Source organism: Panthera pardus, unplaced genomic scaffold (genome assembly GCF_024362965.1).
Source record: "Panthera pardus isolate Hobbes unplaced genomic scaffold, ASM2436296v1 HiC_scaffold_16, whole genome shotgun sequence".
Taxonomy (NCBI): Eukaryota; Metazoa; Chordata; class Mammalia; order Carnivora; family Felidae; genus Panthera; species Panthera pardus.
In genome coordinates this window covers 67,634,229-67,658,369 of record NW_026526721.1, presented here as the reverse complement: position 1 = coordinate 67,658,369, position 24,141 = coordinate 67,634,229, and the positions used below count along the sequence as shown (strand labels likewise).

The window sequence follows — 24,141 nt, the reverse complement described above, 5'->3', positions numbered from 1 at the left end:
AAAGGTTGAAAAACATGATTTGGCTTCAGACTGATGGAAGGTAGACTTTATAATACCTATATAATTATTGGGGTGTCTGAGCCTGGATGGCTCAGTTGGTTAAGCGTCTGACTTTGGCTCAGGTTATGATCTCGCAGTTCGTGAGTTCGAGCCCCACTGCGGGTTCTGTGCTGACAGCTTGGAGCCTGGAGCCTGCTTTGGATTCTGTTCCTCTCTCTCTCTGCCCCTCCCCTGCTGACACTTGGTTTCTCTCTCTGTTTCAAAAATATAATAACTATATAATAATTGACTGGCTTATATTTTGTTTCTCAAGAAACGATCACAACTTTAATAGCATGGGTGTATTATATTCAAGACTTCTATGTCTTCTTGTGAAGTGGGAGTATAGCAAAATCAAGTGGGGAGTCCTTGAATATTGGAGGAAACAGAAGACAGCAGTTTAGCCTGCAAGTCAACTGCAATGTAGTTGCAGTACTACCACCTAACCTAAGTAAAAAGAGTCCTTCCATGTTTCAACCCGGCTTACTAGGATTCTACACTGGAGCTGGGAGCCAAGGCCCACGTAGTAGCAGAGCGTTATTTAACCTTGCTTTGTTCTCTAGGTCTTTATTTCCCTCAAGAAGTTCAGGAGGTGGTGTCTCATTGAAGGTAGATTATGGTCCTTTGCACCTCATAATCCAACCATATGTTTCTCTAGAAATATAGGGCACCCTACTTTGACATGACATTTATGTAGAAACATACAATGAAATACTATGCAATCATCAAAGTTATATGTAAGATATTTAATGACATGGGGGAAATAATACAGATATATTACAAAAGAAAAACTGGATTATTAAACTATAAGGAAAGATTATGACATTTTAAGACTTTATAATTATATATACATAGAAGGAAAATATATAGTGGAATAGCTTGGCGATTAAGATTATGTTTATAGTAAAAATTAATAACATGAGAGTAATACAATGTTAAATGAAAAAAAGGTAGATGCAATATTGTATAATTAAGTAATTGAATAAAGTGTGATTTTGACTTTGTTGAAGGTGGATGTAGAAGAAACTAGAAGGGAATGCATAAGAACGTTGGCAGTGGTTTCCTCTGAATGTTGCAGTTATGGGTGATAGAGTATGGTGAAGAGTGCTGTTTTCTTTATACGTCACTCTTTTTAATGTGCATGTGCTTATTTATGATATAAACCCATCTTAAAAGTCTTCAATTCTTAAAAAATGATGCTTCAGGATAAATAAGCTGCTAAACATTTCAAGAATTTGCCTGACTCCAATAGAAGGAAGAGATGAATCTGAAGGGCCACCATCTGTAAAAAGAATGAGATATGTACTGCGTCCTCCAGAAGGTGGAACAGTGATTAGCAGGCAATAGACTCAGAAGAACAGATATCAATTCAATGTAAACAATAGTTTTCCAATAATTAGAACTGTCTCAAATGGAATATCCTTAAGATGTGGAGTGTTAGAAGCAGTCAAGCAGAGGCTGAAGGACTTTTGGCCCTGGGAGTAGGAGAAGGTGAGAGAGAAAGATGAGAGGACAGTGGTCCTAGATGGCCTCTAGAGTCCTTTTCACTGCTAACATTTTATCAAAGTATTAGTCATTCACTCATTTATACAGCCTCTAAGATGGTCCCCAGTGATCCCTACTGGGATCCATACCCTTGGGTAATTGCCTCTTACACTGAATGAGCTGATCTATGTAACCAATAGGTTACTATAGAAAACATGGAGTATGACTTCAGAGGCTAGATCATAAAAGATATCATGGCTTCTTCTTTTCTCTCTTCTGAATTGCTGACTGTAGAGTAAGCCAGCTGCAAGCAGTCTAGAGAGGAGAGGACTCCTGCCAACAACCAGCAAAAGCTGTCTAGCTATTTGAGTGATTCACCATAGAAGCAGATCTTCCAGCCCCAGTCAAGCCTTCAGATGACTGCATCCCCTGCCAACATCTTGACTCAACTTCCTGAGTCAAGAGACCCTAAGTTAGAATGACCCAGCTAAGCCATGCCTGAATTCCTTACCCAAAAAGCCACTAAATTTTATAGTAATTTGTTATGTAGCATTAGATACTGGTACAACACATTTTTGCCTGATTTGTTCCACAACAGATTTGAGGTAATACTCTTTGATTCTGTCATTAAAAGCTGAGCTATTGCTAATAAGTATTCTTAAGGAGGCAAAATTCACAGTTATTACAGATGCACAACAGCAGCCTATTCATTTAATAGTACAGTTGGGCTCAACACAGTTTGATGTCTTAACATGTTCTGTAAGGACAACAGCTTGGTTTTAAAGTGATTCATCTTATGTCTTCTCTGCTAGAAAAAAAGTAATGTGCTCTTTGTTTTCCTACAGACTTGCTGTCTGTAAATAGCTGTAGCTATAATTGTGTCATCTACGTTTCTTAGCTTCCACCCATCAATGTGCTCTGAAGAGAGGTATGCTACAAATTTCAATAGAGCATTTTTAAAAGGCTGTTTTCAGCATTTTAGCACCTGACAGATTTTTATCTATAAAAACAGGCCAAAGGCAAAGACAAAACCCCTATAAATTGTTTTTATGAATAGACGACTAAATCATCTCTTTGAGATTAAAAAAAAAACAACCCCTATTTTTCAACACCTAAAAGTTATGAGATATTCTGGGTAAGCCTGATTATCAGAGAACACCACAAATAGGCTTGGATGTTGTACATTGTCTGTGACAGAGTCAAACAGATCTGTGGGATTGTGAGGGTTCTTTGATGGAGGGGTAACTAATCCTGCATATCCAAGTGTGTAGACTCCTGTAAGTACTCGCACAACATAAATATGCTTTCTCCCATTGCTGTCTGGTCTGGAGTACTTATCATTAGCAGAATAACTGGCATCAATAGCAAAATAAGTTCCCTTTCCATAGGCTGCAGCTGTAAAGAGAAACACAAAAGCCTTTCTAAGAACATAAAATTATCACAGTATGTAGAACCATGCCCAAACCTGACACAAAAATTTTTTAATGTACTTCTTGCCCACCAAAACCACGTTTCATCATTTCTAAAATTTACTCCATCTATCCTCAGAAGGTTGCCATCCTCCTTTCTGGTGACACACAATGAGCCTTATCCTGACAATGACAATATGGCTGCCATACATGATTCTACACTGCTTGGGTGTGAATAGTCAACGCTAGAACTATCATTCACCTCACTCTGGTTGGCCAGATTACTCACTTCCTTACCATTCTTCCCAGCATAACTGCGATTAAAGCCATGCTGATTGACATATGGCACTGAGTCTGCAGCTGTCCCATGATATAGGACTCTCTCATTATCTGTATGGCCATTCTTGATGTCCATATGCTTTTTCTTTATCTGGTAGCTCTTCCAGAGCCATATATTCTGTATCCTCTCTATCTGCAAATGACAAAAAAGCAAAACATTTTGAAAATGACTTTAGAGCTCAGTATATTGTGTTTGTTGTAGATTTTTTAAAAAGCAATTTGGAGAAGAAGAGAAGCAGGAGGACTGGAGGAAGGAAATGAGAAGGAAAAGAAAAATAAAATGCAAATAAACAGCAAATTCAGAGAATAGGTAGCTTTCCACCTTTAGAAAAAGGCTAGGTTAAGAGTACCTATACTTTGTAATAGTGCTGATTATTATCTACTTTATATAACAGAACTTATAACTTACATAAAAATGTTTACCTGGAATTCCTGGAGATTTACTAACATTCAAATTCCTACTCAAAAATTTGTCAAGTAATGATTTCCTTAACTCCCTCTGATCTCTAAACCCATTCCATTGGCTTCTTCCAGTAACAGTTTTCTTGTATTGCTCTGATTATGGTCACAAATTACCTCATAACTGCCTAATCTAATGACTATTTCTTTCTAGACCTTCAATAACATTTCAAACCATAAATCATCCCCTCCTTGAAATTTTGTCTTTCTTGAAAATTTTTTTAAAATATCATTCCCTACAGTTCTATTTCCTTCTAGAAAATGAACTTATTAACATACATTCAGTAATCATCTATTGAACATCTACTATGGATCAAGCACTGTGTTGGATCTCTGCCCTCAGTCTAGTGGGGGAAAAACACAAGAAAAAAAAATCACTACCTCCCAGAGTGATAAGGGATGGGTTAGGAGAATACACATGGAGTATGAAAGCATAAGAAAAGGATCCAGATAATCTAGGTATAGGGAGAGAGGAGGAAATCTGAAAGAATGATGTTCTAGAAACAAAAGAAGAAGAGAGTTCAAGAAGAATCGAGTGCACCCCCATGTTCACTTCAGCATTATTCACAACAGTCAAGATATGGGATCAACCTAAGTGTCCATTGATAGATGAATGGATAATGAAGATGTGATATATATATAGATAGATATATATATATATATATATATATATATGTATTTTTTTTCATAATAGCATTCCATTATATATATACAATTCAATTATATATATGTATATAATTCTATTATATATATAATTCCATTATATATGTATATTCTATATATAGGAATATACTATATATATATATATTCATACTATAGGAATATAGGATTCCTATATTCATACTATAGGAATTCATACTATAGGAATTCATACTATAGGAATAGGAATACTATTCAGCCATTAAAAAGCATGAAATCTTGCCATAGACCTTGAGGGCATTATGCTAGGTGAAATAAGTCAGACAGAGAAAGACAAATACCATATGGTTTCACTTACATGTGGAATCTAAAACAAACAAAACCCACAAAAAACAAACCAAAGCTCACAGATACAGAAAATAGTTTGATGGTTGTCAGAGGCAGGGGCTGGGGGGGTAGACAACATGAGTGAAGAGGGCCAAAATTTACAAATTTCTAGTTATAAAAGAAATAAGTATGGGGATGAAATGCTCAGAATGGTGTCTATGTTAATAATACTGAATTGCATATTTGAAAGTTGCTAAGAGAGTAGATCTGAAAAGTCCTCATCACAAGAAAAAAAAATTTTCATAACTATGTATAATGATGGATGGTAACTAGACTTATTGTAGTAATCATTTTGCAATATATACAAATATCAAATCATGTTATATACTTGAAACTAATATATTTCAGTTATTCCTCAATTTCAGTAAATAATTAAAAAACAAATACATAAATAAGAAGAATGGAGTGGTAACCTGTAGCAGATGTTGAGGAGAAGCCAAGTAATAAAAGCAGGAGGGAAAGTTTTTTTTGAGACAGATGAAGACCTCAAGGAGAGTGTTGAAATTTTGCAATGGAGAATGCGTGAGGGAGTTGACTGGAGGAAGCAATAAAAATTTCAGGCACCCGGACAGTGCTGCAGAGGTTGGGGACCATGAATTAATAATGATTTTATCCAGGGGCAGCAAGAGAGAAAGTAGGCTATGGAATTAATCCAAAGCTGAGGTGTTTCAAAATGGATATGATAGAAGGATAAGAGCCAAGAAAGTTGAAGATATTGGGTAAACACAATTGAACGAGGTTCTTGTACTCTCAACATCTTTTAACATCAATGAAGCATCTCTTCCTTTAAATTCTCTCCTTTCTGCAAGAGTCTCCCTCTTTTGATTCTCTTTCTTTCTCAGGAATTAAGTTCATTTAGTAGGTACTGTGTCCTACAATATGCTAGCTACTGTGCGATGTACGAGGAATGCAACTCCTACCTTAAGAAGCCCACTGTCTAATGGAGCAGTCAGGCATGTGAAAGCTTATGAAAGCACAATTTCTTAAGTGCTATAGTATGGTTAAGTACGCTGTTGTATGGAAGTAGCAGCTAGATTTTTAAATGACTAGGATGGAAATATCAATTTCCATACCCTGCTCTGACATACATGGTATGATAATGACCTAATAAATTCCTGTACCGGCTAAAATTTTTATGCAGCATAGTGGATGTTGTGAGAATCTGAACATCCATTCCACTTCATTCCCGTTGTACAGCAACTCCTGGTTGGGTGGAGATGGCCTCACTTACAGCTCCCAGGTGCAGCCTAATTGGGTTTAACCAATCTGGATAATCTCATGATGGGATCACACAATGATGGCATCTGATAGCCCAGGTATAAGCCAGTCAGCACATAGCACTCTCCCAACACAGACTAGCTGTAGTGGTACATTCAACACAAAGCCTGGGACTCTTATCCAGTGGCTGTATCCCTTCTGTGGTATGTGAATGGAGGACATAGAGACCCCCTGATTGCCACCAGCAGCCATCCCACAATTATGAAGGGAGTCCAGCCTTTGGATGAAGGTGACAAAGCCAGAGAAACTGGATCCAAGACATCACTGAGTCACTGGATTCAACTGTTCCAAAGACCATCCTACTTCTGGACTTTCCATTAATTTCAAATACATTTCTTCTTGTTCAATCAGTTTGAGTGAGTTTGTTTGTAAATTGTTAAGTGAAAGGATCCAAACATATATATGTCGCTTTTGGGAATCTTCTTCATTACTGCTAAGGAAGGAACCATGAGATTTGAAGTCTAGGAGCTTGAGTGAGTCAAATTAAAATAAATCTAGTAAGGCATAAAGGAAGGAAGAGTGTTATTTTAAAAAGATATCTTTGATGTTAGTTCTTCAATATTTGAAGGAAGTAATTTTTTAGGCACAATATTACCTTCTCTATTTTGTAGGAAAGACAAGTCTCAGAGAACTTGTCCTTTACGGTGTCATATTCTGACTGTCCGGGTTGTAGTTCGATCACACAGGACAGCTGCTGATTCATGTCAGTCCAGTGTTCAGGAATATTATCTGGAAAGTTAACATTTGGTGAAAACACGATATCCATTTCCAGGGACCATTGAAAATCAGGGCACTTCCTATGCTCTTTTTTCTCATTCATCTAATCCTGGTCTTTGAGAAAAAACAAAACAAAACAAAAAGCTACACATTTCATAGTTGCTTCTTTTATCATCCTCAATTTGTCAAACACAGATGAAATGAATGGTTCTGATGCTAACATGACATATATTAATGCCTAGCTAAAATATTTAGGTAAACTTAGGTTCACTATAGCTTGAAATTATAATTTTCCTAGACAGCGCTGTGCAATTAATTCCATAAGAAATTGATTATAAACATGAAACCCGATTTATTGATGTCTTCATATTTATCAGTTTATTTAGCGTGGTCCTTTATTATTTTTCTTTTGAAACATGTACCTTGCCAAAGTTATTTAAAACACATTGTTTTGTACCCTATCTTCTACACGAAATAGAGAAAGCACTATATAAAGAAAATAGTGGAAATTCTAAGTGAAAGCTTTCATATGAGATGATGATGCTCAAAATTTTCCTTTGCTTTCCAAAGGCTTCCGGAAACTTCTAACACATTGAGGCTACACACCAAGTTGCTGAGATGGCTTGATGAATAGAAATATGGACAGACTGTAGTAGAGAATAAAATGCCAGAAAATGGCACAATACCACAGATAAAGGCCAAAGGATTTCTCCTTACAAACAAAGCCAGAATTTGCTCATTGTTAGTGAAAGATATAATAATCCAGGAACTCACTTCCTGTTTAGCGAGTCCATCCAGGGAATGAAATTCTGATGACAAAAGGAAACATCAAACCCTAATCTAGAAGCTCTTTTCAAATTCTGCTTTAACTACTTAAGCAACAGAGTGTGTTGTTTCTGCAAATAAAATTCTTTCCTTTCTCCCACTGTCCACTCCCTCCAGATCTTTTGGCCTCATCATGTCTAGTCCTAGGTCTTAGAGTCCTCTTGGACCTGCTACATTCTTTTTTCTGAATACAGCAAGCAAGCCTGGGAAGTAAATAAAGTTTTTCTTTGGGCTCTCTCTTCTTTCATGTCATGAGTTTGCAGAGCAGAAAATACCAGTGCTTGGAATCAGAAGACCTGATCAGCCTCAACCTGTGACCAGCCATAAGACATGGAACAAGTAATACCACTTCTGAGTGAATTTTCATGCTCTCTTTTGCAAAATGGAACTGACACAATCTGCTCTATCACCTCATGGGATTGTTTCAAATTTAAAACATAATGAAGGGTGTGAAAGCACTTTTAGGAAATGCCAAGTCCTTTATTAACATGGTTATTATTCTCAAAAAAACAATTAATCTTGATCTTTCCTACATCCCAGAGGTATATTAAAGGGGAGTAAAGCTTATGGAGAGCTACAGCTTAAGTCACACACTTAAACCACACCAAACCGTGCTACCTTACTCTGTGGACAAAAGATGACTGTGGTTGGACAATTTAGAGATGAGAAAACCTAGTCCCAGGAAGGCTGAATATTCACACATCCATTGTTACATGGAAGGCCTCCATCCAAAGAAGGAACAGAATTGTGTTCTGTTGACTTGCAGCCCAGTGCTTCATGGGAAATAACACAATGGCTCTTTTTCTTTAAGTGTTTACCATGCACCAGTCACTTTCCCAAGTGCTTTTCCTATAAATCTCTTTTAAAAGATAAATGTCACTCTACTTTCCCATTCCTGATGTTTGGGATAAATGCCCCCCTGCACCTCTCCTTGTGCACCCTGCCTCAGTTTCCTCTCCACAGGTGGAGGTGGAATTATACACCAAGAATCCTGGCTCTGCTTTCAGCCTTTACTCTCTCCACCTTCACAGTCTCCATGGATAATCCAGTCCACACTCAATGGCTTCAACTCCCACCTACTTACACGACTCTCAAGTCCATGTCTCTAGTGTCTGATATTCAGCTGGTGCTCAGTAAAAGCTCTCTGAATCGATCAAAGCTTTAATGTGCATTGGAAAAGCAATTGTGGACCATAGGCTCAAATGCAACTCAAAGTTGTCCTCTGTAAATTCTTTTTTAAAGAAGTCCACATGATAAATTCTTATTAAAATTCAAGTTTGGGTGTCTGCCAACAAACTTCCTTTTATCTGACATTTTATCTGCATTATTACTTTCATCTAACAACGAAGATTATGTAAGGCAGTTTTGTTGTTTGTTTTTGCTCCAAGTGCCATAGGGTCACTGGTCTACTCATTTTAGTTAGCTTTTGTTTGCTTGTCCCTTTAACTTTCGTGTCTATTTTGTAAATTTCATAAGTCAATTTAAAATCTCGGTGTAAGCAGGGAATGGATGAACCAGTTTCACTTGATTTTTTACTTTACTGATAATGACTTATTGCTCTTGTATTTAAATACAAATTTTCCTCTACAAAGACCAAAGTGGGGGGCATGTTAATTTATATATCCCTAGATACTCTAGTAGGTATTATAATTTTTAACTATCCAGCAGCCTTTTCCCCTTCTTCTGATAAAAGCATCCTGAATTTCTTTTGGTGAACAACCCTTCCCCATTGCTTCGGAGAGTGATCCCTTTCAGTTCAAGTATAGAGCATATAGACTCTGTATTGCTAATTAGTGTAATTCCAGTTCCCTCGCTGCAATCATTACCTAAGTTGATTCAATCAGAATTTCAGCTATATGTGAACACCTCTGTTCCCAGGCATCATGTTCCTGATGATAAGTATATATTGCCACAGGATATACTCTTTCCTATTGGACCTGACCATATAGGGATATGAGCCTGAAGCTGCTAGCAGCCATCTTTCACCATGTGAAACCTAAGCCTAAAGACAACACAGCTGACGAGAGAGAGAGAGATGAAGAAAGTCAGGGTCTAGATTATATAATATGAGCACCAGGATCAAACTGGACCTGAAGCCAGGTATGAGTCAACTTTATAGTCATGTGAGTCAATTCATTCCATTTTTTTGCATAAGCCAGTTTAAATTGGATTTTCTATTATTTGCTATTACAAGAGTATTAACAGATCCAACTATTATTTTCATTTCTATTTAGTGCATGTGTGTGTGTGTGTGTGTGTGTGTAACTCTTACATATGCTGTATGTGGAGGCACATTGAGAAAAACAGTTGTCAGAAAATAGGTGTAGGAGTGCCTGGGCGGCTCAGTCGGTTAAGTGTCCGACTTTGGCTCAAGTCATGATCTCACCGTTTCCAGTTCCCAAGTTAGAGCCCCGCATTGGGATCTGTGCTGACAGCTCAGAGCCTGGAGCCTGTTTCAGATTCTGTGTCTCCCTCTCTGTCTCTGCCCCTCCCCCACTAGTGCTCTGTCTCTCTCTCAAAAATAAATAAACATTTAAAAATTAAAAAAAAAAGAAAATAGGTGTAGAGAGCACTGAAATTCCTACTGGTCGTGTCAGAAAACAATTTCCAGTTTAGGGAGGCTCCTGATGACAGGTACATTTCATCACTAGTGAAACTCACAGTGCTCTTTGAGTGAGTGCTCCAAATAAACAAAAACAGTGATCGCAAGAGGAGGCTGTTTTTCTAGGCAGTACAGAAGCCACAAAATGGGGGACAGAGGGGCAGGTCAACACAGATACTTAAGCATAATGCATACACACATACCTTACAGAGAAGCAGCTGGGAATCTGCCTGCTCATGAAGTAGCACAACCAAATGACCCTGACCACTCTCTTCTTGCATCTGCTTCTATTCTCAGGCTAACTTGTCTGGTGGTGGATAATCAATAAACCAGTATTGGTCCACTTGTTCACAGCTACAAGGGACACTGAGAGTTAACACTAATCAATAAGTATATAATGAGACAACTAGCTAGGATTTTCAAAGCCTATCCTCCTCTTCCTGCTTTCTCACTTCTATCCTCTTCCTGTTCCTTTGCTATTCCTGTTTCCCCAGGAGTAATTTTGCCCCACAGAAGAATAATCAGCTGACAGGAGGCTGCGTTCCATAGTTCGTGCACTTTCCCCACATATTATAGGAGGCTGTCTGTAAAATCCTAAAACTGATAAAACACTGAGCATCAATATCTAAACATTTGCTAAGTGATATGAGAGAGAACCACATGATCTTTTTAAAGAAGAACATCTTACATGCAGTCTCGAAGAATGTGGACTGAAAGACGGGTGATGCAGAATTTTCTCTCTTTTTCATGTTGTCATAGAATACATTTAGCAGTTCAGACAGAAAGATGACAACTTTAACTTTTTTTAATGATGGGGTGGAATGTTTCCAGGCGAAGTCTACAACAGCACTGATCATGTCATCAGCAACTATGACTGGGTTTTTTCTGGCGTTGCCTGAAAAAGAAAAAATTTTTAGATGACAAAAAGAAGCTTTAGCTGGTGTTAGTCAAGTGATAATATTTGGCAGATGCAGTTTTTGGTGCCAAGAAAGAACGCAGCCCCTAACAGCCAGAACAGATCTGGCGCTCATAGCTGGGTGTTGGCATTCTCTGGCTGAACTCAAACAACTTCATAGAACAGCATCAAATGTAACCACTCTGTGGCTGTGATGAGTCAAGTCAAAAACCACCGCTGGATAATCATGTCTGACCACAGATAAAAACACGAACACCAGCCAAATCACAAAAATGGCCAAACACTCTCCATCTTGACTAATAGGAGCAAGTGCTGCCTCATTTATAATCATGGCTTCAGCCACACTTTCTCCTGTTCCAGGTAAGACACCCAGTCATAGAACTATGTCTGCTTCCTTCAAGTATCCAATCCAGAGCAAAACCCCACTTACCCTAGACTGCCAGAAAGTCACCCAACACAAGCTCACATCCCTCAATGATTCCTTAACAACCCCTTGGTGAGATGCTGTGTGGTTCTTTACAGTGCGTGCTCCTGGTGGTCTCTGACTAAAGGGCTTTGGAAGCACAGAGAAAGGAACAGGTGATTTGGGTGCAGAAGGTCTGGCTTTATGCCCTGGTTCTCCACTGATTAGCTGTGTGATCTTGTGGAAGTCATTTGATCCCTCTTACATTAGTTTGCTACGGATGCCATAACAAATTGCCATGACTGGTGGCTTAAGCAACAGAAATTTATTTTCTCACAATTCTGGAGGCTAGAAGTCTGATATCAAGGTGCTGGAAAGATTGGTTTCTTCTGAGGCTTCTCTCTGAGGCTTGTAGATGGTGGTCTTCTCCCTATGTCTTCACGTGGTCTTCCCTCTGTACCTATGGGTGCTCTAATCTCCTAACAAGGACACGAGTCGTATTGGATGAAGGAGAACCCTGATGACCTCACTTTAACTTAATTACCTCTTGAAAGACCCTATCTCCAAATACAGTCAGATTCTGAGGTACAGAGGTTAGGGCTTCAACATATGAATTTGGCCAGGGGAACATAACTCAGCCCACAACACCTCCAAACTTCACTTTGCTCATCTGTAAAATTGAGATGATAATAGAAGGTAATAGCTAAGAGACATAAGGACGTGGCAGCTAAGAATATAGTAATGAAGAGCAAAATGGTAACAAAACCCACATAACATAAAAAAAATGTAATGGTTGCAACGTAAAGACCAGATTTCCTGGATTTGAACCTAGTTACACTGCTCACTAGCTATATGACTTTGTGCTTTAATACTTTAAGTTCTTATCTGCAAGATGGGAAAACTAGGAGTCAGGGGTGGGTCCAGGTTTTGTACGATTTGAAACTTATACATCTTGGAAAATAAAACAAAATAAAAATATAAAATTATGCATATAAGTGAATATTTAGACTAAAAAAAAAGAAATCCCAATAAAGTATAAATTTTAAAATGTTGAAAATCATATTCTCAAGTCAACTTTCCTTAACTATATTCCAAAAATGCTTGCAGCCTCTCCAATGCCCAGTGCCAGGAAAAGTCTGAGGAGTCAAAGTGGGAAGAAACAGTGATCCTAACCCATAGTGGTTAAAATGCCTTACTTCTGAAGCTTTACTAAATCATATAGCCATGTGATGGCTTTATTAGGGCCCTCTCAGTCCATTTTAAAAAGCCTGTGTAGGGGCACCTGGGTGGCTGGGTCAGTTAAGCTTCCGACTTCAGCTCAGGTCATGATCTCACAGTCCATGAGTCCAAGCCCCACGTCAGACTCTGTGCTGACAGCTCAGAGCCTGGAGCCTGCCTAGGATTCTGTGTCTCCCTTGCTCTCTGCCTCTCTCTCTCTCTCTCTCAAAAATAAATAAATGTTAAAAATTTTTTAAATAAGTAACCTGTGTAATTGGGCATGAATGAATCATGGGTGGGTCATTAGCATCACCTTCAACTGAGAAGAAATTACTGTATGCTATGATAGAGATGGGGGAGGAAAGTGTTCCTCAAAACTGTGAGCAGGACAGACCTGAACTTGTTGCTTAAAGGATGGCGACTGCATCCTATTCACTGATTTTATCCCTAGGAATTTGCAGTGGGCCTGGGAAAGAGCATTGCAATCTAGTGAATGTGCCAATGAGGAGCCAGTGAGAGATGCTGCTGTAAACCCAATGGGGGAGGTATTAAGGCTTTGGAAATAAACAGGAAGGCTGAAACAGAACAACCCCTGGAAGATTTAGTAGAATGTGCTGACTGTGCGGTCTGGGGGCACAAAGAAGCAGGGTACAGAACAGCTGGGGGCATCATGGCACCCCTGCAGGAGGAAACCAGGAAATGATGCAACTCAAGAAAAGTGGCTGTTTGCAAGGGATGATGATGATGTTGAATCTGGATTCTGATATAAAGTTTCCGGTAACAGAAATCTCCCAGAGGAGGTCTGGGAGAAGGAGAAATGCTGATCTGAGAGTCAGTGCAGAAAAGGCAACTGATATAATAAGAACAAATAAATCCCCCAAAGGAAAAAAAAATGAACAATAAGAAAACCATGAAGTTAAGGACCAAACATGGAAAGATACTTAGGGAACATACAATTAAGGACAAAGATGTATGAGAGAGGCATAGGCCCCATAGATGGCCCTCAGGGTCTGAAAGTTTGCCTACTCTGGTTTAATATCACTATCACTGCCTGGACTCAGCATGGAGTTCATGAACAGTGAGCCTAAGTCTAAAGGAATCTGGATTATTCAGAATCTCTGAGTGATGAGAGGCTGCAAACCTGTTCCGATGGCTGGAAAGGAAACAGAAGTGTACTTCCTCTGCTCACACTCTTCCAGAACAGTGGAAACCGTTTTTCTGACATCATTTTCCCCAAGAACATGAATTATTATCTTGCACATTAAGTATCCACCTTGTGTAATTATAAAATCTCTGTGAGGCTGTACAGCTGGAACAAAAGAAAGAAGGAAACACATAGCACATTACTTACAGGAAGCAACACGATGACCACTGAGAAATGAAAACAGCTGAACTCAGAAAAGCCGTGACGATTCTTGACCAAGTCCAGCCTCCCTCCATCCAGCTAGTTTCCCTCACTGGGACTGTGACAGGCTCATTTTCTTTACAATCAGGATTCTCCCCCCGCCCTTATTATTTTTTTTTTAAATTTATTTTTAGTTTTAAATTTACATCCAAGTTAGTTAACATACAGTGCAATAATGATTTCCCGTAGATTCCAGTGATTCATCCCCTGTGTATAACGCCCAGTGCTCATCCCAACAAGTGTCTTCCCTAATGCCCCTTACCCATTTAGCCCATCCCCCACCCACAACCCCTCCAGCAACCCTCAGTTTGTTCTCTGTATTTAAGAGTCTTTTATGTTTTGTCCCCAGCCCTGTTTTATATTATTTTTGCTTCCCTTCCCTTATGTTCATCTGTTTAGTATCTCAAATTCCTCATATGTGTGAAGTCATATGAAACTTGTGTTTTTCTGACTAATTTCGCTTAACATAATAACCTCCAGTTCCATCCACATTGTTGCAAATGGCAATATTTCTTTTTTTTTCTGATTGCTGAGTAATACTCCATTTTATATATATACACACCACATCTTCTTTATCCATTCATCCATTGATGGACATTTGGGCTCTTTCCATACTTTGGCTATTGTTGATAGCACTGCTATAAATATTGAAGTGCATGTGTCCCTTCAAAACAGCACACCTGTCTCCTTTGGATAAATACTTAGTAGTGCAATTGCTGGGTCGTAGGGTAGTTCTAGTTTTAATTTCTTGAGAAACCTCCATACTGGTTTCCAGAGTGGCTGCACCAGTTTGTATTCCCACCAGCAGCGCAAAAGAGTTCCCCTTTCCCTGCATTCTCACCAACATCTGTTGTTGCCTGAGTTGTTAACTTTAGCCATTCTGACTGGTGTGCAGGATTCTTTTACTCAACAACTATATTGTTGATATTTGGGGTGCTTTTCAAAAGCACTGTACCTGCATTAATCCACTCAGTCCTCAAAACAAGGCTATCAGGTAGGTACTGTTTTCTCCATTTCACAGATTAAACAGAGGCTGAGAGAAGTAAGGTCCCTAGCAAAGGTTGCCTGGGATTTGAACCTAAGCAGTCAGTGTCCAGAGCTCTTAACCCCCAAGCTGCTGTCCAGAAGAGCAATTTAAGTGCTCATTTAGCTAGATCAATTTTTCTAGGAGACAAAAGCAATGTATTCATTGGTGTGGAGGTGTGAATGGATGAAAACTCCTCCCTCTCTCTCGACCCTGAAAGCTCTTGAACACATGGAAATCACCAGAGCTTGTTTTAAGGCACTGAGTAAGTACCTGAGGAAGGTGGGCCTCTGGCAAATACAGGAGGAGGAGAGTGGGCCCACCCCACCCTGCCCAGGCACTCCCTGCTGCCCCTCGGGTGTCCCAATGGCTATCCCATCCCAGGCAGCCTCGGTTTCCAGCTTGTTCGATACCCTGCTTCATTCTCTGCTTCTGCCTTCCAAGGTACAGCTAGCTTTTCCAACCCACAAATTCCTGCTAACATCCTCATGTTAGTGGTCAGTATTCCCTTCCTCTAACCCCTCTCCAGGAATACATTCATTCCAGAGAAAACGTCTTAATCAGAGGAGAGCTATCAAGATAGAACTTTGAGGCACAAAAGCAAGTCAGTTGTGGGACTGTTTGTCAAACATGAGACCTTGTGACTTTTTAAAATCACACTCATAGCTGATAGTCTCCTTGGCAAGACATGAGTCCTGACTTTGAAGGATAAATAGTTTAGCATCACTCTTACAGGTTCCCCACTGTGGTATAACAAAATACAAATATTTGATCTTTGTTCATGGTTCTTGGCTCAGAGTTCCTCAAACACTTTGGGATCTCCTGAGTAATAAGTCTTTTGTAAGCAAATGAGACGACTCTTGAGGGTTGTGAGGCTAGATAGCTTCAGAATGGGGGCTGGTCTTCAGAAAGACCAAGCCATGGTCAGAGTCCCACCCTCTGACCTCTGCAGACCTCCATCAAAAACACAATGATTTAATTAATTGTAACCACATAACGAAACCTCCATAAAAACTGCTGAAAAAACAGGATTGGGGAATTTCCGGGTTGGTAAACACATCTGGGTACCAGGAGAGTGCTGCATCTGGAGAGGGCAGGGAAGCTCTGCCTCCCTTCCCATATACTTTCCCCTTTGCATCTCTTCCATTTGGCTGTTCCTAAGTTGTATTCTTTATAATAAACTGGTAAATGTAAAAAAAAAAACAAAATAGTGTTTTCTTGAGTTCTATGAGTCATTCTAGGGTATTGCCAGACCTGAGAAGGGGGTTTTGTGAATGCGTGAATTTATAGAGGATGAGTGAGAAGTACAGGTAGCCCCTAGGACTGGCACTGGTGTCTGAAGCGGGGGAGTCTTGCGGGACTGAGCCCTTTACCCTGAGGGATCCAATGCTAACTCTACAGGTACATAGTGTTAGAATTGGAGAATTGGTTGGGGTCAGAAAACACCTCAGACCCACCCAGGCTCCACATTTCTTCACAGCAAGTAGATGTGGCGCTATAGGAAGTAGAACAGGGTTGGGAAAACTGAAAGATAATTTATACAGCACTTACAGTTTACGTAACTTTTCACACTCATTGTCCTGATCCTCACAACCACGTGTGAGCCAGCCATTACCATACCCCTCCTTAGTAGAGTCATCTTACAGATGAGAGAAACAAAGCTCTGACAGATTAGATGGCATGCCCAGGAGCCCTCAGTAAAAGGTTGAGCCTGGACCATTGGGACCCAGTTCTTTTTAATAGTCAGGAAGAGACAGGTGAGATGGTGGGAGAAAGGACGTCTTCCACACGGCCACAGTTACACCACCTGTATCTGCTCTCACAGGGAATCGACCTTTTTCCAAAGCACTCAACACTCCTCCTGTAGGTCCTATTAGAGTACTCAGCCCTCTAATTTGCAGTAGATTGTAGCCAAAAGTAACATGTGACCATACCTTGTACAGCACATTCACTTTCCACAGCTGGTCCGGCACCTTCCAAAACTGCTTTTGACACCCCTAAATAAGACATGTTAGTGGTAAAAAGCATTAGTTAAAATCCAATACAAGACTGTAGCTTTTGTACCTTAAACTTTTATTCAGCTCGCCCCTTGGTGCGTAATTCATGAATACCCCCCACAGAAAAACCCACCTTTTCAATAGCAACCTTCATTCAGTAGCTGATCAATAAACAATCTGAGCTGCAGCATGATGGCACTGCCCAACAGCTGACAGTCTCCTGTGTCTGCAGCTTTACAGGCTCCATTTGTACAGGGATAGTTTTGCGGTTATGTGAAATTGTTTGCATTCTACCCTTACTATCTTATAAAATTGAAAAATATAAAAATGAAAGTTCTGATGCTAATGGGAAGCATGGATCTCAAAACTAAAATAAAACTGAGCATTTTGCATAAGCTTTTTGGTTTTAATTTTTTGTTTTGTTTAGCTTTGTTTTTCACAGGTAGGCAGCTGCCTTCAGGCCTGTTAATCTTCCAGTCAAGGTTGTGGCTTCACCACTTTGGTCACCACTAATGACAGCCGAGTTGAATGGCTGAAAACACAGACTATGCATTTTGACAGACTGGTAGAGTTGCCTCCACCATTTACCAGCTAATATGTGACTAGTCACTCTCTCACCTATTATACAGAGGCTAGCACAGTACTTCCCTCACAGGGTTATTTGAACATTAAAAGAGGCAATGCATACAAAATGCTTAGCTTGGAATCTGGCACACAGAAAGCATTGAATAATTATCAGTTATTTTATCATTTTAACAATCTATCTTCTATCCTCTATCTATCTACTGTGTCTCTTTGATTCTGTGTGTGCATTATGAATTGTCTCTTTTTTAAAAATTCCTTTTTTCTTAGTATGTGTGGGTCTCTGACTTTGCAATAATGGAGGTGTTCTTCAAATGTCAGATGATCTTCACCAGTCCATTCATGTTTAAGAGTGAGTTTGGGAGGACCATGTAAACGACGCTTGCTGACTAGTAGGCTTTAGTGTAAGGTAAGCAGGCAGTAAATACTAGGCTTAAAGGCAGCCGGTTTCTCCCCAGAAGGCTCCGCCGATCTCATGCCTTGGAGGGCAGAAGCCGGTGTGCTGTTCTGGGAGCCCCACAAGGACAGGGGCTGGGCACTCACGGTTCAGTACAGAAACTTTCACTTGAATACTATCCAGCTCCCCCTTTCATCTCACCTGTGCTTCCTGCTCTAAGTCCAGAATCTCTCTGGTTCTGTTTCTCCAGAGAATAAACCTCCCATCTCTGGCCAAGGAAGAGCAAGGGAAGTTACTGGTGCATCGGATGGATGGAGGATAGAATGAAGGATGTGAGTGCTACTCATACAGAATTGCACCAATTCTTTTTTTTTTTTTTTTTTTTTTACATTTATTTATTTTTGAGAGACAGAGAGAGACAGAGTACAAGTGGGGGAGGGACAGAGAGAGAAGGAGACACAGAATCGGAAGCAGGCTCCAGGTTCTGAGCTGTTGGCACCGAGCCCGATGCGGGGCTCAAACCCACAAACCGTGAGATCGTGACCTGAGCTGAAGTAGACGTCCAACTGACTGAGCCACCCAGGCACCCCAGAATTGCATCAATTCTGTTTTCATCTCTTTACTTGTCCTCTGCCTTCCCAGGTACCTGCTGCCTCCAACTCTTGTGTCTCTAGGGTCTACCATTCTCTCCTGCTGATGCTAAGCTTTCACCACCCTGCTTCTCATATTCTAAAAGTACATTGTTGTCTCTTGTTCATTATTGGTCTCCCTCTGACTCTCCCTTTCCTTGTGGGTTTATGCCCTTTTATTTCCTTCACTGATGCTTTTTTTTAACGTTTATTTATTTATTTTGAGAGAGAGAGAGAGAGAGAAAAGAGAAAGAGAATGTCCCAAGCAGGCTCCTCACTGTCAGCATAGAGCCCAACATGGGGTCCAGTCCCACGAACTGTGAGATCATGACCTGAGCCAAAATCAAGAGTCGGACGTTCAACCTACTGAGCCACCCAGGCGCCCCTCCTTTACTGTTGCTTCAATAGAATTTTCCAAGGAAGCAGGAACAAATGTGTACGTTCAATTTACCATGTTGCACATAACTGAATGTTCTTTATGTCTACATTTTGAATGACCAATACATTGGATGGATATTATACATGTTCACTTCCACATAGTAAGTTCCATGATATTTTGCAGTTTCGAAATGTTTAAACTTCTATTTCTATTTATGTATTATCTTACCTTTTAATCTCAAATTTAATGCTTTGTATTAAAAATATATTAACATAAGCTTATATGTATGTAAGTTACAAACAAATAGACGTGGAGAGGGCATGCTCAGAGGTGTTACATCAATGGAGCTGGTCAGATATTCCAGGAAAAATCAAGAAAAGGCTGAGTTTCATTTCTGGATCAGTGTGACATAGAGAAGGGAAGAGTTACAAGAGGTGAGATATGAGTGCCAACTGAGTTACATAAAAAGGGAAATAAAAGGGGCACCTGGGTGGCTCAGTCGGTTAAGCATCTGACTTTGGCTCAGGTCATGATCTCACAGTTTGTGAGTTCAAGCCCCGCGTCGGGCTCTGTGCTGACAGCTCAGAGCCTGAAGCCTGTTGCAGATTCTGTGTCTCCCTCTCTCCCTATACCCTCACCCCCGTTTGCACTCTGTCTCTCTCTGTCTCAGAAATAAACATTAAAAAAAAATTAAAAAAATAAATAAAACTTTCTTAAAAATGGAAAATAAAAATAGAACTTAAACTTATTAAATTAGAAATGTGGCATTTTGATAGGGCTAAAGTGGGGACGAGAGCTAACAGAGACTAAATCTGACATGTCAGTTACACTTCACCTTTACATGGTTACACCCTGTCTCATCCTCCTGTGGGAAATCAACATCTGACAGGCAGAGAAACTGAGGCTCAGAGAGGTTAAATGATATTTCCAAGGCCACACAATGGTAAGAGGCATAGTAGGGATTCAAACCCAGGTCTTTCTAATTCCAGGGCTTACCTATGTTCTGCTATATGCTCCATCTACTGAGGCAACATTAGCCACAATTTCCCTCCCAGATGTGAGTCATGTTAATAGTTACAGTCAACTACATTGCTTAAATAAAATACCTGATTTCAGATTAAATGTCATTGTTGTTGAGTTTACAATCACATCTGCCTTTTCTTTGGTAATATCTCCAATAGCAATCTGGAAAGTAACTGCACCAATTTTCATTTCATATGCTGTGAACCCAGGGTCAGAGACAGTCTTGAAGATTCCTGAAAAGAAAGCAAGCAAATGAAAGAGTGGCTGGAGAAAGAACAAAAAGAATGGGGCCTTATTCTCTTCCCAGTCCTCTTTCTTTCTCCTATATAAACCCAAACAGTAACATGCCTCCCAGCCTGTTAAGCTGTTGGGTTGTTTGTTTGTTTGTTTGTTTGTTTGTTTTGAGGAAATTAGAAAATAATGTTTTGTAGCAGTAGGAGTATCATTTTCTGAGTTAAATAGGATGAGGCAGAAACATCTGATTGGTCCATCTGCCAATCTGCAAAAGTTGCTGTAACATTATAAGAAAGGCAAGAGGAAGGATAGAGGGCAAAATGCTCCCTCGTGTCATCCCTACACCTCTTGGGGACTTTTTTTCAGCTTTTTTGAAGTATGATTGACAAATAAAAATTGTAAGTATTTAATGTGTACAATGTGACGTTTTGACATTCACATACATTGTGAGAGGATTATCCAACTGAGCTGGTAACATACCCATCGCCTCACACTTTGTGTGTGTGAGTGAATGTGTGCACATGCATGCGGGAGAGGTGAGAACCCGTGACATCTACTCTCTTAGTAAACTTCAAAAATATGAAACATTAGGGGCGCCTGGGTCATCCTGTTAAGTGGCCAACTCTTGATTTTGGCTCAGGTCGTGATCTCACTGTTCATGAGTCCAAGCCCTACATCAGGCTCCATGCTGTCAGCACAGAGCCTGCTTGGGATTCTCTCTCTCTCCCTATCTGCCCCTCCCTCACTTGCTCTCTCTGTTTCTCAAAATAAATAAACTTAAAAAAAATTTTTTTTAAAAAGAATATGAAACATTATTATTAACCTTAGTCCCATGCTACATATTCGGTCTCAAGAATTTATTCATCTCATGACTGAAAGTGTGTACCTCCAGTGATTCTTTTATTACCATTTAAAAAAAATTTTTTTAACGTTTATTTATTTTTGAGACAGAGAGAGACAGAGCATGAACGGGGGAGGGTCAGAGAGAGGGAGGCACAGAATCTGAAACAGGCTCCAGGCTCTGAGCGGTCAGCACAGAGCCCGACGTGGGGCTCGAACTCACGGACCGCGAGATCATGACCTGAGCCAAAGTCGGACGCCTAACCGACTGAGCCACCCAGGCGCCCCTTTTATTACCATTTTATAGAGATGGAAATGGTCTCAGTGGCTAGGTCATTTGTCTCATGTTCCACAACAGCTCACTATCTCCAAACATGAGCTTTTCCTGTTGCCTCACATCTCCCTGGGGTAGCCATATCGAGGCTGCTTGGAGGAAATTACCTTGACTGTGTTGGCACATCACCGTCCACTCTACACTCTGAGGCTTTACAACTTAGCTGCGCCATTTATACTCATCCCTTAAGCTCTTCAGGTCTCCCCTTCAACATGACACAGTGGCAACAGAACCACCTGCCCAGGCAGCCATTGTGTGGATTAAATAATATATATGAAGGGGCACCGGGTGGCTGAGTTGGCTAAGCCTTTGACTCCTGATTTCAGCTCAGGTCATGATCTCACGGTTTGTGAGATCAAGCCCCACATCTGGCTCTGTGCTGACAGCGCAGAACCTGCTTGGGATTCTCAATCTCTCTCTCTCTCTCTCTCTCTGCCCCTCTCCCCACTCCTCTCTCTCTCAAAATAAATAAATAAACATAAGAAAACTTTAAAAAAATATACGAAAGCAATCAGTGAAGTTTAGTGTGTCGTACGCATTTTAGTTATGTATGCGTGTGTGTGGTTCTTCAAAGGCCTTTACTGGATGAGTCCTTCAGAGTGGGAGGACACAGGCCCAGGAGGCTGTGGGCAGGTCCTGCTCCCAGCTACCCACACCTCAGTGGAATGAACTCTAGGCAAGGCAGGCTCTAGCACATTCACTTCTCCAGGGGCACGGCCTCTTATCACATACATGTGTGCCAACAGCATGTGGAGGCAAGAGCAGTGCTTCAGGCCAGCACATCCAGAGCATCCCCCTCAGCGTACTATGCCCGCAGCGGCCCCAGGTAGGCCTCCCACTTGGTGTGAGGATTTTGCCGCGGGTGAAGCGGCACACAGGGATGATCAAGGAAGCCACGGAGCGGTCGCCGGTCCCACCCCTGGCCTCTGTCTTGTTCCTCCATCTTCAATTATCTTTAATTATCATACCTTAGAAACCCTGGCCTCATTACCAGGGATTTGGTTCGTATCCTTATGGTACATGCTGGATAGCTGGTTTGTGCAAGCATCCCCTGAATGGCCCTGTTAATCACTATTTTGAAAATGTAGAGATCCTGTCCTCCCTCTACATTCCCATCAGGCAGAATGTGCAGAAGAGCATGTTGTTCAGTGTTCAAAGCCAGGGGCTGGTTGTCGGGGGTTGGCCAACCCTGAATGTCCTCTTATAATGAAGAGTGTCCAAGTGTCAGGCCTTGATCTCCTTGGAAATGCTGGCCACACAAGGAGGGGAAGGGCCACTGATAGTTGCTAGGGTAAGTTGCTGTGATATGAAAACTTGCTGCATATAGATCCTAGCAGCAGAGCCTTTATCCCGTCAGCCACTCCCGGACTCCCTGTACATAAGTTTCCCCAGTAAAGCTATGTCCCAGTTGGTGTCTCTTTTCTTTGGCCTCACTGGACCAACAACCACCCTAGGCTTAGACTTTGCTGGGGTGCAGTAGCATAGTGTCTGTGATTTATTCTTTGTGTGCTCAGACAACAGAACATGCTCTAACACATGCTGTAATACCCTCTCCATCACTGATTTGTTCCTCATGTGAATTAGCTTTGTCTCCTTCTGTTGGCCGTAAGCTACCACTGAAGAGCTACGAAGCAGAGGGAAGTAATTTCCTCAGCAGAACAACTTTGCCAGACCTTGGCCATCTCCAGCCATGAGAATCCTGTCCTTGTCAGGATTTCCTCTTGACCATTTAGTGAATTCATCTAAAAATGCCTGGAAATAGAAATATAGTTACCGACTACAACAATATTCTGTAAAAATATTAATCCAATTCTTTGGAGCATTGATCACCAAACATCATTTAGGAACAATAGTTCTCCCTAGATTTCCACTTACCCAGAGACTTTTTAATTAAAGGATTACAGTTCAACCTAGGAATTTTCGCAGTATATATCAGTGCTGATTTAGTTTATTTCAAGGAAAGCCCACAATTCTATCTCAGATACCTGAGAATAACTAAGACCTTAGAAAAGAACACTATATTTGATATCTTTTTAAAGTACTCATGTTAGTAGTTTATAGCAATACCCCTTAAAGTCAGGTAATGAAAAGATAATAATAACTACTTCTGCAACCAGTTTTGATGCTTGCTATATGCTAGACACCATGCAGAACATTTCAAATACATCTTCTCTTAATTCCCGCATCAACTCGAAAAGGCATTATTGTCATATTCACTCTACACATGATAAAACTGAGATTCAGAGAGGTTGCCTCACTCAACCTCTAAATGGCACAATTGAAATGCAAACCTAGCGGTAACTTTCTTCTTTGTACTTTCATATTGCTTGCATTTTTGCTATAACTAAGCACAATTTATATAAAATCAATATAACTTTGTCAAGAGTGAAAAACAGATTTCGGTACTCAGAGTGGGCCAATCAGCTAAGGAGTGCATCTCAAGGAATGTCACCTTACGAGGTCAGGTGTCAGGGGTTAAGTACTTACTAACTGTGCTTTGACTGCTTCTCTACTACTGAATACTCTACTGATGTTTCTAGCTTAAGACCCTCCTGGATTTGGATAGACTGGCTATATTCTA

The 24,141-nt window shown here is 40.4% G+C and overlaps 1 protein-coding gene across 1 annotated transcript; it reads right to left on the bottom strand.

Moving 5' to 3' along the window:
* Window positions 1-766: 766 nt before the first annotated feature.
* Window positions 767-23,398, bottom strand: PARP15 (poly(ADP-ribose) polymerase family member 15). The gene is given in 9 exon segments (XM_019448576.2): window positions 767-2,919; window positions 3,231-3,405; window positions 6,631-6,764; window positions 10,868-11,074; window positions 13,858-14,025; window positions 17,080-17,142; window positions 20,236-20,385; window positions 23,234-23,327; window positions 23,330-23,398. Coding segments are annotated over 9 exon segments (1,335 nt in total). The 5' UTR covers window positions 23,384-23,398; the 3' UTR covers window positions 767-2,629.
* Window positions 23,399-24,141: the final 743 nt, after the last annotated feature.